At 40.5% G+C, this 16,717-nt stretch overlaps 2 protein-coding genes across 2 annotated transcripts; both read right to left on the bottom strand.

Annotated features, from left to right (window-relative positions):
- Positions 1-1,463: 1,463 nt before the first annotated feature.
- On the bottom strand, positions 1,464-8,581 carry smad4a (SMAD family member 4a). The gene is made up of 11 exons (XM_084383686.1): positions 8,288-8,581; positions 7,087-7,442; positions 6,802-6,976; positions 6,569-6,598; positions 6,277-6,480; positions 5,869-5,976; positions 5,276-5,326; positions 5,000-5,183; positions 4,724-4,892; positions 4,434-4,572; positions 1,464-3,706 (listed from the first exon to the last, which is right to left on the bottom strand). The coding sequence occupies exons 2-11, from the start codon at positions 7,324-7,326 to the stop codon at positions 3,495-3,497; spliced, it is 1,512 nt and encodes a 503-aa protein (XP_084239812.1). The 5' UTR covers positions 7,327-7,442; positions 8,288-8,581; the 3' UTR covers positions 1,464-3,494.
- Positions 8,582-13,449: 4,868 nt separating this feature from the next.
- On the bottom strand, positions 13,450-15,257 carry bmp10l (bone morphogenetic protein 10, like; the record flags this gene model as incomplete). Its single annotated transcript, XM_084384041.1, has 2 exons — positions 14,809-15,257; positions 13,450-14,489 (listed from the first exon to the last, which is right to left on the bottom strand). The coding sequence occupies exons 1-2, from the start codon at positions 15,125-15,127 to the stop codon at positions 13,450-13,452; spliced, it is 1,359 nt and encodes a 452-aa protein (XP_084240167.1). The 5' UTR covers positions 15,128-15,257.
- Between the last annotated feature and the right edge of the window lie 1,460 nt (positions 15,258-16,717).

Below are 16,717 nucleotides of genomic sequence, written 5' to 3'. Positions count from 1 at the left end.
GCCTACCATGTGCTGCTAGAAACTGTTGTTTTGTTGATTTCCTTTTATCCCCCATTTAGTTTTGGGTTTTTGTTTTTGTTTTTTTTTTACGTTAAACTTAGGTGCCAGACAGTGATCTAGCTTTCTGCATCTCAAAGCCTGCCTGGGCAACACTGGACTGATGCTAATGCTGCCAACACAATTGTACTTTATTTCGGTGTCTTTTAAATTGAGAAGATTGTTTTTGTAACAGCTGTTTGCAAAATGAGCCCGGTTCCACCCAGAAAAAAAAAAAAAAAAAAAGACATAAGCTACTCCTTAACTTGTCATAGGAGCTGAAGCTAAGAGATGCCTCTTCACCTGGACTAAACGGCAGCTTCACTGACCCATAGCAGACTCCAGTGCCTTTAATTTCGCCCCGGCCAGAGCAGATGGCCTGGGTGACTATTGGGTCTCTGGTGGGCTCCAGATCGAGGCTATCGAGAGCAGACATTTCATTGCACAGGTGCTGCCACTGAGAAGACACCAGGGTTGAGGAAGCATAAAGACCTGTCCTCAGACTCGACTATTTATTATTTACTGGATGTGACACCACACATACACACACACACGGTCATACTTAGTAGTTTACACATGGTAGATTACCTGCAGACGGCTTTTTATTGTACAGAACTGGTTAATGAACAAGGAGAGTTACTGTAAGTAAAATGCTCTCTTCTGACTTGTTTTCTTCATGATCGTGATTTCTTTTCTTTGTCAAATGATATTTTCTGAATGCTGTGACCCGTTTGAGATTTGTATTTGGATGTTTTCAAGTGCCATTTGACAGTCTAGTGAGTCGTGGCCATCTGTAGCACGCTCTAATGCAAGCACAAGCATTTGGCAGTGGCATTTGGGGAAGGTTTTTATTTTGATTCACCCTAGATAAAAAATATGTATATATATCAAAAACTGAAAAAAGGTATATTTATTTGTGTCCTAATTATTTGATTTGTTCTTTTTGGTGAACATTTTAACAGATATGTTGGCTAAAGTGCTTTTGTGATTTCTTTTTTTTTTCCTCTTTTTTGGATGATGTATAGTATCTGATATAATATATACACACAAATTTCATGTGACTTTCCTTTTGTGTGCCATTAAGTTTTCTCTTCTCAAATTGGCAAGCAAACCAATGCGTGTAGGGTGATTTGTATTGTGTATTTTACATAAAAAACAAGGACAATTGGGGGACTTTTATATTTATAAAGACATTATCATTTAGTGTGTCGTATTGATGAATATAGAAATTATTAAAGACACATGTAGTTTGGTTTTCTGAATATTTCAGATCTCAGCTCAGGCTAGCTTCTTAGTGTTGTTTTCTTAAAATTTGTGACTTGTCTTTGCAGTAAATAAACGTTTTCTTGTTGAAAACCAGTGTCCTCTCTCATAATCTTAACTTTTACACAGTTAACTCAAATTTCAGATAAAGACGATTTCACATCTCCAGAACTACGTTAGCCAGTTAAATTTTATTTAACCATATTCATACATATAAACACCAATATCATTCAAACTCCATATGTATTCAGAATGTATGACAACTGTAAAGATCAAGATGAGCATGAGCTTGCATTTTCTCAAAATTGTACAGCATTCTTCTTGATTTATTTTTTTTTTAAATCATTTTTAATGATGACCACAGTGGTTCTTCACTGTAAAGGTAGCAAAAGAGTATAAAATACTGCAACAGCTGTAGGTAAACAGAGCTCCAAATACCAAAATACTGTTTGAATAATAGTGCAGAGCACAAACTTAAATCATTCAGCTCATAATCAAAACCAGGTTTTTACAAGGGACTTAATACTGAAATGACTGCAGTCTGATAACTGTTTCACTTTTCATAGGGTATATTTGGCATCAATATGGCTTAAACTTCCTCTCACAGTTCGTTCTTGGCTTCCTTTACTCAGCTGTTGTCTAGAATACGTTAGGTGAAGTGTCAACCCAGTAATACTCTAATTAAAAAAGGTGGCGGTGAGCTATCTTTAAGTGATGCTCCATCCAAAATCTGTCTTTTGAGTATCAAAATTCACGGCTGTAGGGTTTGAAAGGGGGTGGTTTCACATTCAGTGGGAATTTCATGAACCACGACTCAGTATGTTGTAAACAGTCGTCATTTTGCTGAAAAATGCACCTTTCAAACCTGCTGTGTTTGACACTGAAAACATAGATTTGGGACAACACGTTTTTCATGGATCTCACCAAAAGTCATTAGCAAGAAAAACTTTTTCAACTATGCTAAGAAATCATATGGATACAACAAGTAACCACACATGCTATGAAACAAGACAAAATACTTATTTTTCAAATGAATAAAGTGCTAATGGACACTATGAGGGCATCTAATCATAAGAATGACGATTACAAATAAGATTACGTTGATGTGTTATAATGTCTTTTCCTTTTGAAAGTATTTTAGGATTTCAATTAAATTTCAGGTTCAAAAAACGTCGGTAGAAAACATCAGCCTCGACTGGTCATAGAATAATGCAACAGTTTCCCGGTGTCGGAATAGCAGCTGAGGTCAGCTAAAATGGGCTTTTCAAATGCTCTTTACATCATTTAAAAACAGCTATTCGGAAAAGGGGGAGTATAAATCAAAAAACGTAAAACAAGGACTGTCAGCATTGAAAAATATTTAAGACTACATCTTACAAAAACATGAGTAATGAATAACATGATTTTACATAAATGTTGTGATCTGTTGGGGGGGTCCACTTACATGAAGCCATATAAGCACCAGAGAACCGACGAGCGAGGGCTGGACTGACAGTATACTCCAACTGAAATCAGATTTAGTGTGTTCACACAGGTAAATAACATCGAATGCAAGGCGCCAGATTGTGCTGAGCTTGATTTGTTTTCAGTCAAATAGTTTGCCCTCTTATTAAATAATCCAACAAAGGATTTTTTTTCAGTCAGGTATGAGGGCTGTATGCATCTTAAAATCCTAAATATTGAAATGTTCACACTGAAAAACATGACAGCTGAGTACGATGATGCTGTGCTGTGGCCAAAGGCTAATCTAACATCCGTGTGGACACATTCTTAAATTCATCAGTGTGTCTGTATCTTTTTATTACTTGAGATTAAAGAGACACACAGCTTTTTTCACTTCATGCCGTTTTGCAGTTCACATTGGTGAACAATGTCAGAATACTGTATTGCTTTTTCATGCGCATCCTCTTGGCAGCATGTGAAGTACGATTCCTCCGAGTGTGACTCACATTTTCCTCCAGCTGTTTGGAAGTCACTGAACTTACAGTCTCACTGCCAACTGCTTGCAGCACTGGATTTGAGATCATTGCATTTGGAGTATACTGCCAGCCTTTATGTCCTTGGTCCACTACCTACTCAGCATCCCGGTCGCCGCAGTCGTCCTCCGGCACTCCAGGCCTACAGGTGAAGTGGTCTGTTTAAAGTACAGTCTGTTTTTTTTTTTTAAATTGTTTGTACAGTTCATGTCTTTTATCTCAGTCAAGAGGTTGAGGGTCAGCTATGGGCATGGTGTGGAGAACTTCGTCCAGTAGCTGTAGAGCTCGGTGTAAATGGATCTCAATCCAGCAGGGTGTCTCTTTGATGCTCTGCCGTGGGTAGTCGGGGCCCCAGCCCTTCACGAAGCTCATCCGCAGGATGCACAGCCTGCGCAGGTCATCAACCCCAATGCCTGCAGCAGCGGACAAACCTGCAGAGGAATTACAGGCAGCAACGTTTAGATCGATGTGGCACTATAGGCCAAACCTTGCAGAGATATGTTAGCTAAGTTGTGGTAAAAGTTGGGACATATACAGTGTAGAGACAGTTTAAGTAGAAAAAGGAGAACTGCCATATGCACATTTCTCACTATGATCAGCCAAAGGTTTTACTGCATTTGAACTAAAGCACACAGAGCGTACAGACTGTGTGAACGATGTTAGATCTGTGGTAATTAATTTCATTATCTTTAGCTTACATTGTCATTGTTAAGCATGCTAATGGATTTTGAGGTTTAGTTACAGATAAAGCAAGGCAGTGGTATGGACTCACTGCGGCTGTACAAAGTTTGTTTTAGAGCAAATGAGAATCCTTCCACCTCAGCTGTAGTTGTTATCAGATATCAACCCATTTTGAACTCGAGACTTTTCAATGCTCTGGGTTTTTGAGCACACTTTCCCCCTCTAATGTTCTTAAACTCAAACGCTCTTTGTGTGCTTTCCTGTTTTTACTTGTTGAATCTTAAGTAATTCTAACATTTATTTTTGTCTTAACAATATCTTATTAATCACATCTCACAATGCCAAGAAATGTTAACTTTCTCAAACCAAAGAAAAAATACTGTGCAACAGCCAATTTATACTTTCGGTTCTGGATCCAGTCTTTGGTTCATAAAAATACACTTGTTGAAGGCTAAGTGTAGCAGTAAGAACACTCACTGATGGCGGGGGCGATGCCTCCCACAGAGCCTGGCCCGGGAATGTTGCCGGCCACTGCTGCCGCCTGGGCTGCAGCTGCTGCCTGAGCTGTCGCTGCCTGCTGCTGCATCTGCCTGTGGCACTGACGCAAGTCAAACACCTGGCAGGGGACGAGAAATTGATTAACACTGAATATTAATATCATAAGGGTAATGTTAACTGGACATGGTTCATATCCGGATGTATACATGGTCAAAGATCCTTTGATTAACATAGCGTTTCTTTGAATGACCATTGTACTGCAATCTCACCTTGATGTAAGCACTGGGGTAGATCTTGTGAACTGCGTCTCCAGGGGCACGTCCAGCCTCTCGATCCAGGTAATAACTCTGCACAAACACTGCATGATCGCTCAAACAGCGCACCCAGACATCTCCTTCACCTTTACACTCCAGCTGGACGCCTTTGCCAATGTGGAGCCTGAGGATGGAAAGAGGTATCACTTATCATACCTAGAGACATATATTAAACATTAATTGATTCAATATACTATTTGATAATATATCTATAAGTATGCGGAACACTACCTGGCTCTCTCTATGTTCTCTGTCCTGTGGACATTGCTCAGCTGGCCCAAGCAGAAGCGATCCCCTCCCGATGGATCCACGTAGCCGTCCACGGTCACTATCGGACATGTGGAAGGCACCTTAAACGTCTCCCCGACCTGGACATCCATCTCAAAGTATGCGATGGAGCACCAGTATTCTGGAGCTGGAACAAACCAACAAGCAGCCTCAGGTCCAGCAGATTTCATGATTATGTTAAATACAAGGATTTTCTTCCATCTGCAGCTAGATACTCACCAGGGTGATTGGATATGGGCGGCTGGAACGCAATTTCATTGGTAACAGGCCCTGCAAGCACATGTGGATATTACTTTTGAAAAGGCAATTCTGGAATCACACCAGTTCTGATGATGTGACATATTATTCAGAAATGTGCACAGACGGCACAGTGATGGTGCTTAAAATAGCCAGATTTCATAAAATGTCAAGAGTGAAGGCTGACCTTAACACCCATGGCTAGAATCACTGATGGTGCCACTGCTGTTACTTCTACAACTTTTCTAATATCCACTTTTACATTATGGTGAATTGCCTTAATAAGGAAATCTGCTTGGAGGAGTTATCACATAAAATATGTAATACTGATGCCTTTAACAAATCAGCCTTCGTCTGAAAAGCCCTTTCTTAAAATCAGTGGCGAACTAACAACTACATGCCCTCCTCGAAGTAAATAACGTCCTCTCGCCAAAGCAGACAATGTTAAGCTTAATAACTAATTAACAGCCCATTATGCAAATACCACAAGAGGAAATAAACAGATGCCCATGTCTGTAAGCTGTTTGAAAGGATATGGACTATTCTTAAAGCAGAAAGGTTTTCCGTTCACTCACAGTAATGCCCCGTGTGAGGCATGGGTGGATGATGCTGTAGATGCCCGTTCTGATGTTGAGGCACTGCAGGGGTGAAGCTGCTGTTTCTGCTCCAGTTGGAGTTTGGATCTGAAAAAACAAATCGAAAACAGATATGTTGCCAAGTTTGTGCTGCTTGAAGTCTGTGCAGTAGATCTTTAGTCTGTTGCAGCAGCTATAAACAACTTCTCTCTTAAGTTCGAGTAAGTCCAAACTAAATGATCAGTTTAAGCTAGTCTGTTTGATATTAAAGTTGCAGAGACGTAAAGTTCATCTTAACTTCATCGGCATAAAGTCCAAACTTACTAAAATAAAGTAAATCTTAAAAAAAGCTGAGTGCATGTTCCATCATGTTATGCGTATACGTGTTGTCCTCATGTGGTGTCTTACTTGAGGGTCCAGCACTGATGGTAGAGAAAGCAGAGGTTGAAGCTGAACTGCTGCCCTCCGATGGGGGGAGTAGAGCGGGGCTGCTGAACGTCTCCTGTGGACCGGGCCTCGACGGCGGATGCTGAATAGTCTGCAGGTGGCTTTCCGAGCTTGAGTGAGATTGCTGGTTGTCATAGTCATACTCATCCTTTACCATAAGTGGACCTACACGAAGACAACAGACATAGGTAAGACTTATGGACAGCCACAAAATCTCACGCAAGGAAACAGGAAAACTTTGGCACTTCCTTACCTGAAGTTGAAAGGGTCAGTCCTGATAAATCTGTAATAACAATACACAAAAGAGATATGTCGCTCAATCAGTTTATGTAGGTCTATATTCTGAAAAAGAATGAGAAAATGGGCTGTACTTTGTTCAACCAGATTTGAAGAGGCTAAATCATATTAAAAATACACCGATTAATCAAGACTAATCGAAAACAACGAGATCTAATTAAGACTAACACACCTGTGACCCTTACTTACCAATGCCCGGAGAGACAACCCTCTCGTAGTGGTATGGGTTGACACAAACATTGTCACATTTCAGGTCAAAGGCATACTGGCAATATTTCACGTGTTTTAATTCATTCTTGTGTAGATCGGGCCATCGCCACAGTCGGGCATAAACAACGTGGGGAAAACCTTTACGTCCTGCAACCTAAAGCACAGAGAGGAAGATCTAATGAGATAAGTAGCGTTTCTGTGGCAACTTTCTCTTTAGTGTAACACTAAACCAAATTTTCTGGTGCTGTATTTCTGCCGCTATACCTGTAGGCGTCCATCCAAAGTTCGCTGTATGGTTACACACTTGCTTGGATGAGCCCCGTTCGTAGTGATGGCTGTGATTAGGGAATCCAGCTCATCTTTCTTCTCCTTCAGCTTCTTGACAAGACTCTCAATGGCTCGCTTGGCAAAGCTTTCGCTCTCTCCTCCCTGTCGGTGGCACATCAGGCTGTGTACAATGCTCAGGCAGGCATCGTTACTCGTGGGAGTGTTCGTGATTGACATCTTGCTCCTTAGGTTTCAACCTTGGGGAGGCTTTCCAGTTGCGTCCTCTATGGCTTTACCAGCGCAGGTGTCAACGTTAGAGTACTGTTGATCCAAGGGTGGCCAAGATTAGCAACCTAAAACAGGAAGGGCAGTGACTGATGACTGACAGCTCAGAATTTCACATTGCATTATTTAAAGCAGCAATATATACAACATACTGAATATACAATCTTAACGTCGCATTAACTTCAAGTCAGCTGTAAGATCAGTAAGGGTTATATGTAAAGTCAATGTAATGTGCTTTTTTAAGGATGACAGCAAAATAATGCATCAGCTACTAGTGACAGTTGGTGGAGAAATGGATGTTCAGACAACTTTCAAACCTTTCATGATATATTTAAGGCTGCATGGGTATCAGCCATGCAATACTGTTTACAACCAAGAAAACTTAAAGGCGTACATTGTCAATCTGACAACCACTGCTTTAAAGCGTACAGTCACACATGCAGAGTCTCCTCCTCTGCAAATACAGCCTCTAGTTTATCTTATCTTCAATGCAAACCAACATATTTTGCGGCACGGAAGCCTCGAGTGGGCTCATTGTATTATGGTTTGGGTAACATAAACACTGGGTTATTTTTTACCACAGCGTTTTCACAGCAAACGTAGCTAAGCTAACGTTAGCCCTGCCGGGTACCACGGCTAATAAACACAGGTATCCTCTTAACAAAACCTCAATAGGACCGAAATCACACCGCTTAGTTATGACGACAAAATAAAAGCAAATGTTTAATTCAAGTGTTGTCGCTGAAGAGCTGAAGTTAGCTGACATTGCCCTGGCAACGTTGGCTGGTTCCGTTAGCGTTAGCCATCACTGGAGTTACCGTAAATACCGTTAGCGCTAGTTAGCCGACGCTAATTTAGAAAACGTTCCTCTTATCGCTGCGTGAATCAAACACAAGCTGATTTGCGGACTTACAGTGATTTCTCAGCGCAGTCGCGTCCGTCCCAGCGGTAGAAGATGATAAGTGAGTGGCTTTAACTACCTAGATTTCGATACGCTATCCAGCGTTAATGATATCCTGGCTAGCTCGCTGGCTAACAGCTAATGCTAAAAAAAAAATAAAACATCAACTTCACGCTAGCTCGCTAACCTCTTCCTATGATTGTACGAATACGCTAACTCGTGAAATGCTATAAACGGGCCCTCGTTTATCTGTTCGTCTTTTTAAACTAAATATATATATATATATATATGTATTTTAAAAAAGCTAACAACAACACGTTTGCTGGTTAGCTGGCCACGAAAATAAACAAAAAATTCCTCTCCACCCACCTCTGCTACAGAGCGTGCACGCGTAAAATGCGACAGGCGTGGCGCTGCTGATCGTATTTCTTAAAAAAATGAAAAACTTCCACTGTTTACAAGCCCATGACAGTCTATCACACACCAGAAAGACGTTTTAGAGTGAGTGGAAGCTGGTTTTTTTTCCTATCATGAACCAGTTAAATGAAGTTTGTGTCACCGTGCTCTGGGCTGCAGAGGCTGCACTGCACCAGATGTTCCTGTACTCCTGAACATGAAGGCCTATGTCCTGTTTCTCAAGTTAATAAAATGAGCCGTGGCTTTAATGATTTGACTACTTAACAGTTAAGTGTCAAAGAATATGCATCTCTAAATTCCAGTAAACAATGTCCAGTCACATGCTGTTTTACTTTGTTTACATGTGGCGGACCCTGCCACCGTTCCACCCTCAAACAGTGTTCTGGGGAGCTTATTTTCTTCTGAGGACAGCTTGTTTATTCAGACATGGACAAAATACATACTTCTGAGTTTGTATCATTTCCTCATTAATGTTGCAAATATTTCAATTCTGTTTGAATTTCTTCTCCAGAACTACGTAGTGCCCCTTTAACCCCAAGATGATGTTCTCAAAACACATCACCAGGTGAACTAAAGCAGGCCTGCAAACCTCCTCCTTTTATGGTGTGATGATTTTTTACTGTAATATAAAGACTCCCCCTTGTGGCTGACCACTCTCTCTTCCACTATCTCCTCCATATCTCTAGATGACATTAACCACGTGTTTATGATTTAGTGTTGGCTCCCCATGAACAACAATAGCTTTGTTGCTAAAGAGTGATGAACTAGGCTGCCATCAATGTTATAAAAGCACATGTGTGTTGACCAAATGAACATAATACACAGATATTTAGCACCAGTTCAGTGCCAGATGTTTAGGTGTGACATATTCAAATATATTCTATGGTTTGTGCAACTACAAATCAAATGATAGCCACACTTATTGTTTTAACAGTAAGAAAATAAATGTAAATATCTGTAATGTAAGTAATTATTGTTGAGGAATAATGTAATATTTTCTAATTTATTGAAGCTCTATTAATGTTCAAACAGTTAGTAGGGCTGCGTGCTTCTGTCTTACAAAAAATAACAGAATAGAGCACAGAGCCTGACAACCCCCCGAAACACATAATGAATGTAATTAAGAGTGTTCAAAGGGGAAAAAAACCTATCCAGTACTTTAAGCCTATCCTCTAAGAGCTGTCTGATGACGTGAGAGTTGTCATTTGAATTGATATGAAAGGGACCAAATGTTTCGCAAAATCCTCAAGTTTGTCCTTCTTATGATGAAAGGACGGTAGTCTAAAATATTTTTGGACAGCAGGGAAGTCTCTTTAAATTTTTTTTAAATTGGAAAATTCCAATTTAAAAAAAAGAACATTAGACACAGATAAAAAAAAGGTGCATTTAACCACGTGCAGGACAAAATTTCTCTCTCTCCAAGCTTCATTTTCCCCACCAAAATCCAATTGCGGAAACAATATGTCATCTTTTAAAACCAGATTAGGGGCAAAAATGTATCGTTAGTGGTAATTAAACATTTCCCTCCTACGGAAGCTTATTGCTGCCTCTCCAGAAAAAGAAAAACAGATCAGTATCACATTATAATGTGAAGATATTTTCACATTATTACAAAATAAGAACGTTTTGTTGTTATAAAAAACATCCTCTTTGTCTTGTCATAGTGTGAAACATCTTCACATTACAATGACATGCAAACTTATCACATTATAGAGTCTAGCTCTGTAGCGTTCAAGTCAAATTTCCCCTTGGGGACAGCAAAGTTTCTGCAGGGCTAAGAAAAGTTTCTCATTATTACATGATGAATCAATTTGTATCTCATAGTAACGTGAAAATATCTTGTGACAAACAATAAACTTTTCGTGTTATAACGTGATACCGATCTGTGATACACTGCGTCACTGCTAACTGTCCCACAGCAGCTCCCACGTTCTGCACTTTTATGTGACTTTTTTATCATTTGCTTTAAATATACATATATATTTTTCAAATATTGAGGAGAGGTTATTTTTCATAGGGAGCTTCAGAGGAAAATATTAATGACACAAGTCTTGGCTTTTTAATTCAATTCAATTAAACATAAGAGTCTCCCCCGTCCCCTGTTCATTTTAAACTAAAACAACAAGTCATTATAAACAAAGAAGTCAATGCATATTGCTGTTTTTATATCCTACATATTGAAACTTTATTCTAGTTTTAAATAAGCCCCGCACAGGAAATCAATTTGTTCGCTGCCAGTCGATATCTCTGCCCTGCACACTTGGCCTCTCTAAATCTGTGTGCTGGCTGAGGATCCTATTAAGTTAGAAAGTTCCACAGTGTTATTCCATTATTGTTATCTGCTTCCGACTGTTAACAGCAGAAGCTAGGTGATGATGTGACGTGTATTTTTTCCATTTGTACTGTTCCTGAGGCCTTGATAAGGCCGTCAGCATGCCCGTGTCAGAAAAAGGAAGTGGGAGGGTTCAGAGGGCACCGAGCAACCTGATGGCAGGATTGTCAATAGAGCATGTTGGCGTTGGAGACCAGGAATCTGACACCACCTTCTCACAAATGCTGCCACTTGGAGTGGCGTCTCATCCTGAGTGACGGTCTACAAGACTCCAGGCTCTGACACCTCGTTATCACCATGGCATGGACGCGGGCAGAGAGAGGCCCGCCAGGCATGTGACGCTAGAGGGATGGGGATTAAGGTTGTTAGTTGGGAAGTGCTGTGATTACCTGACAATGAGACAGGGTGCACAAGAGATCAAAAATTGCTCAATGAATGTATTCGTTTTCAGATTTTTTTATTTTTTTTATTTTAACAACCATAATAAGATTAATGTTTGTGCGAGAGCCAAAAGCAGAATATGAATGGCGGGTAGCGTAAAGAAAGATTTCACAGCAGTTGACAGAAATGTTAGGTAAGAGAAATTGTACATTTATCAAACAAGAAGCCCCGAAGAGCTTCAAGACAGCGTGAAAATCCTCTCCTGGTCAAAAGCCAACGAAAATATATTTTCTGCGACTTTGGCAAGCAAATAAGAGGGAAAATGTCACATTCTTTAAATCATTTCAGTGGCTTCGAGGGGCCATAGGGCACGGAAACAAATTATGCCACTTACAAATCTGCAGCATGTATACTTACGCATAAACCGTCTTGGCAAGACTATGAATCACTTACAGCTGATTTAAGAGGCTTTTCATAGTTGAACAAAAACATACAGCAAACTACCAGTAGTGCAAATCATTGTGATCTGGTGGCCTACCCCTTTTTAAAGAACATGTCAGTTTGGATCAACTCAGCTTCTGCATTAGGAGTCTCTTCTGCCAAAACAAAATGTAGATGGATCAAAGGAAGTTTTGAGAAAGTTCTGTGATGAAAATCCGCCAGTGAAATAACCCAAAGCGCAAACTTCAGTTTTTGTCAGCTTGTGTGCTTTGAAGCACTAAAGTTAAATCTTTTGTCCTCATATGGATCTCAAAAACATTTTTCCTAATTATTCAGAAGGCTGTTGTTGTAACTGATATCAGTGCTCAGACTTGCTCCTAAAGACGTTCATCTGAACCAGGTGGAAGAGACTTTTTTTTTTTTTACCAGGACGTTCAAGCATATCAGACATATCACTCTATTTGTCTGTGAGCCTACTGTGGTGCATGGTAGAGATGCTATATTTGCAGAGAGGGCCTGTTACTGTCCTTTACAATGAATTGTGGTTGTATCCGAAAACATTCTGATGTACAAAAATCAGCAAATTATTATAATAACTCAGGACAGACTGATTTATAAGCTTTGTATTCTACAATAATATAATAATAGCTGAATTACAGTAGGCTCAAAAAGTCTGAGACCCCAATTAAGAATATTTCTTTTTTGCATTTGTTTCAAATGTTAATTTTTTATTGTAAATGATAAGAGTCCTGACTGTCATGGACTTTTTCTCCAGTCACCTGGCCTCAACCCCACTGAATATGTATGGGGCCAAGCTTTCTGTGAGATTATAAAAAGCTTTGTCAAGATGACATGAGTCATCAGATTTCGCACCAACTTGTGGAGTCCATGCCAGGTCGAGTGCATGCCGCTCATTTCACTCAAATTGTTAAAGGTGCAATATGTAAGACTTTTAGTTAAAAACATTCCAAAATTAAATGACATTTACAACAGAATGTGAATAAACGACAGTTTACATTATGACATTATGGTGTTTATGTTTTTAGTTGCAGAGATATCTATTGAAGTTAGCATGCTAACCAGCTAGCCCTGTCCTGTTCTGGTCCAAAGCTGCTGTGCTAGCTGTGCAAACACTGAAACTGCCCTGATGCTCCGAGCTAGCTGCACGGCTAACTGAGCTAACTAGCTAAGGGCAGCTACAGTGTGAGTATGAATTTGACAGGATGCCAGTTACTACATATTGCACCTTTAAGTTGGTATTATCATTTCTAATCAACTAAATATTATTAGATTCGAGACAAATGCAAAATAAAAGTATTGTTTACTCGTGGTCTCAGACTTTTTGACCCTACTGTAACTTTATACAATGAATAATTTACATCATGTAGCACAGATTTGTGTTCTTCCCTAATTTACAACTAAGTCTAAACTTTCACACCACTGTATGAGATCTTAGATACTGTGGATAGATAGATAGATAGATAGATAGATAGATAGATAGATAGATAGATAGATAGATAGATAGATAGATAGATAGATAGATGTGAGATGATGATCATTTATTTCGCTCCTTCAGTGCACAGTCTCTATCTCTGTGTAAGGACTATCTGCAGCCGCACTCTGCCACCACCATTCCCTCATACTTGTGGTTGAACGTGATCACCCCGTTATCGTGATAAAGGAGTGAGATGGGCTCCAACTTAGTGGGTACACAGCAGGCACGCGATGCCCTCTCTGGACTCTTAACACTCAGCAGTGTCTGCACTATGGCGTGTTTGGTAGGCGAGACCTCGGAGGTCATGGGTGGGTTGCACACACCGTTGCACTCGTACGCCTCGTAGCCCAGTGGCTGGATGATCCACGAATCCCAGCCAATGTCTTTAAAATCCACAAAGAGTGGGGTCCTCTTGCATGGCTCGCTCTTAACATTGCGACGGATTCGGGGAGGCGTGTCATAGATAAGGTTGGACCGCAGCTGCGTGACGGACTGCTTGTCCAGCTCGTCCTGGTTGTGATTAACGTGCTCCCACAAAGCCTGTTGGCTCCGGCCCACGTTGTCAGGAAGGTCATTCTCATGTTCAATCATCTGGTTGAGCTCTTGTTTATCCAGTTTGTTGTCTCTGCTCTGATCATTTGAGAACACAATCATCGCTGCGTTGTGTTTCCCCTCCAAGCTCCTGTCGATATCAATCTCAGCCACCCTCCCGTCCTCCTCCTCCTCCTCCTCTGTGGCCCCTTCCTCCTCTGACCCCACGCTTGCAATGTGTACCTCCAGTTTGTGAGTTGCACACCCTGACTTCAGCCAGAGTGCAACCACATGAGTCAGGTCAAATGACACCCAGCTGTTATCTTTGGCATGGATATGCTTTGTCACCAGTTCCTCCAGATCCTTCATCTCCACCACCTCCCCTTTATCCCTCCTTCTCCCCGCTTTCCCCACCTCTTTGGTCCAAACAACGCCCTCGTGTATTTTGTAGATGGTCACCTTGCAGTCAGTGCCAGCATATGGTCTCCGGGCCTTCCAGACCAGGGTGAAAAGACGAAGCTCGGCTATTGTCACGTGCTCATGGTGGCGCATTGAGATGTTGAACAGCAGCGGATGTATCTTCACACCCCTGGCTGTTAGACTGCTCGGGGACGGATCTGAAATCAAAATATCAACAAGTGTGCCTCAGTGCATTTTGTATGCCTCTGTGTTCAAAACTCAAGTTAAACTATGTTAGATATTAAAATGTAAGCATTTGTAAATACACACTTGTGTTATCAAATACAGTTTTGGTTTGTTTGAATCATTAATCTCGTTAATTGTTTCAGTTAAAGCAATCAGCACCTCCAGATTTGATTTTATTTATTACAAATCCGTTTTACTTTTTTAAATGTAACACATGGTAAAAAAAAAATAAAAAATCATACGCAATATATACATTTTGCAATGTGGTGTTAAACAAAACCAAGTTTGTACCTTCGTTCTTGAAACTGCGCACAATGCCGGCTGAGGGCACAGCAGTGTGGTCGTGGGCGAAGCGGTTGTACAGCTCCAGCATGTACTCTGGTGGCTCCTTACGGGCAGCGAGAGGCCTGGGCTGGGGCCTCAGCTCTGTCAGGTTCATTGTGGACAGAAAGTGGCTCAGAAAGTCCTGTGCATCAAGTAGCGGGTTATCACCCCTGTGATGGTCCTCAGGAGACCTGATGGGACTGCTCAAGCTCAAACCAGTCAACGTCAGAAGTAGGACATTCGGAGAGAGGATAAGCCCAAGGTTGGAGAAGACTGAAACGGTCATGATTGAGTGGAGCAAAGGTTTAAATCCAAAGAGTATCAAATGATGAAGATGTGGTGGATCCTTTGGAGTGGACACCTGCAAACCGTTCAACCTTTTCGAGAAGGACTCTCCTTCGTTAAAGGACAACAGGTTGCTGTTGAGGGATTTGCCCTTGTTGATCTTGTGGTCTGGATCTGAGGGCAGGGCTGTGCTGTCCAATGTGCTGTGCTGACATGTTTGGAGATGTCACCAAGGCCCTGCTCGGCCCTCCTCTCTCTCCCCCTGCCAGGACTTCATGACTATCCATAATTTCCTCTGATAATCTATCTCATTTTGACGTCGATTTTCTGTTGACCAACCACAGACAAAACTCACCTTAGATTAACATGACATGATTTAGCTGCTTTATGACAAATTTAGAGAATTTAGAAGTTTTTTGCAATTAAGTTCACCAAAAGTGTGGGACAAATTAAACATGGTAATGATGTCGTGTGTTGTGTTTTCCTCTCTAATGCAGGAAATCCATTACCAATTAACAATATTGTTCGTTTATGTTGCGCAATCTCCACAAGAGGCCAGTGTAGACTCAGAGTCTGTACATCTGCCTCCTCATCTTTAATCTAATTAAACCTCATTATTAGGTTGTGAGGAGGCTGATTTGATCTCATTTGCATTTACTTTTAAGTAATTACTGGCTTTGTTTTTTTGAATAGCAGCTGTCTGAGTGCTCGCATATGCAACGGCTGCCATCACTTCAATGTACACCCACTTCAACAAATGCATGACAACAAATTAAAAGTAATCAAAAGTGATTTCAAAGATCCGTAATTATAGCTTATTGTGACTTTGTGACATTTCAGTCAGAATACACCGTCAATGTATGTGAGAAATATGCAGTAAATGTCAATGAATCTATGTTAAGATGTAGATATACTGTATGAACCCACAGTGCACACATGGTTTTAAAATGCCACCACTTATGCAAGCGAGCGCAGTAGCCCGCAGGAGGAAGCGTGACTAATGCCAACACATTAGCCCTCTCAGTCTCTCTCAGTGTGCAGCATGCAAGTTCATAAGTTCATAATCATTCTTCTTCTTCTTCTTCTTCTTCTTCTTCTTCTTCTGGGTAGTGCAGATATGAGGTTGTGTGATTGTCTTGACAGTTTTTTTGGGCATACATGATGTAGAAAATGCATTAAACATATTAATTTTGTCTTTTGGGGAGAAAATGTGAATATATACAACGTAAGATGTTCAGAGAAAGAAATGACTCCATTTGATGCCTTTAGTCTTTTGTATTTATCTCTATTATGTGGAAGTTAAAGGTGCACTATGTAGTTTTGGGGAATACATTTTAATCAGATGAGAAAGATCTTCATTGGCTGACTTTTTTATGCCTAAACAAACTAAATAAAAAATGCTTTCTTTTTTTTACTGACCTTAAAGGACAACACAACTTCAGACTCTTTTACTTTGTTTATATTTGGCGGACCCTGCCACCTTTCTAGCTTCAAACAGTGTTCTGGGGACTTTTCTCAGTATATATTATTTCTTTATTAATATTGTAAATATTGTTTGAATTTCTTCTCTAAAACTACATAGTGCCCCTTT

Source organism: Pagrus pagrus (assembly GCF_965226575.1).
Source record: "Pagrus pagrus genome assembly, chromosome: 19".
NCBI classification, from domain to species: Eukaryota; Metazoa; Chordata; class Actinopteri; order Spariformes; family Sparidae; genus Pagrus; species Pagrus pagrus.
The sequence above is the reverse complement of the archived record's forward strand: the minus strand, read 5'-3'. Positions and strand labels throughout refer to the sequence as shown.

Coding starts and splice junctions, on each gene's coding strand:
- smad4a (XM_084383686.1), bottom strand. CDS start 7,326: ATGTCAATCACGAACACTCCCACGAGTAACGATGCCTGCCTGAGCATT. Junction 5,184..5,275: donor GCCCATATCCAATCACCCTG/GTGAGTATCTAG, acceptor GGTTTGTTCCAG/CTCCAGAATACTGGTGCTCC. Junction 4,573..4,723: donor ACCCCAGTGCTTACATCAAG/GTGAGATTGCAG, acceptor GTCCCCTGCCAG/GTGTTTGACTTGCGTCAGTG.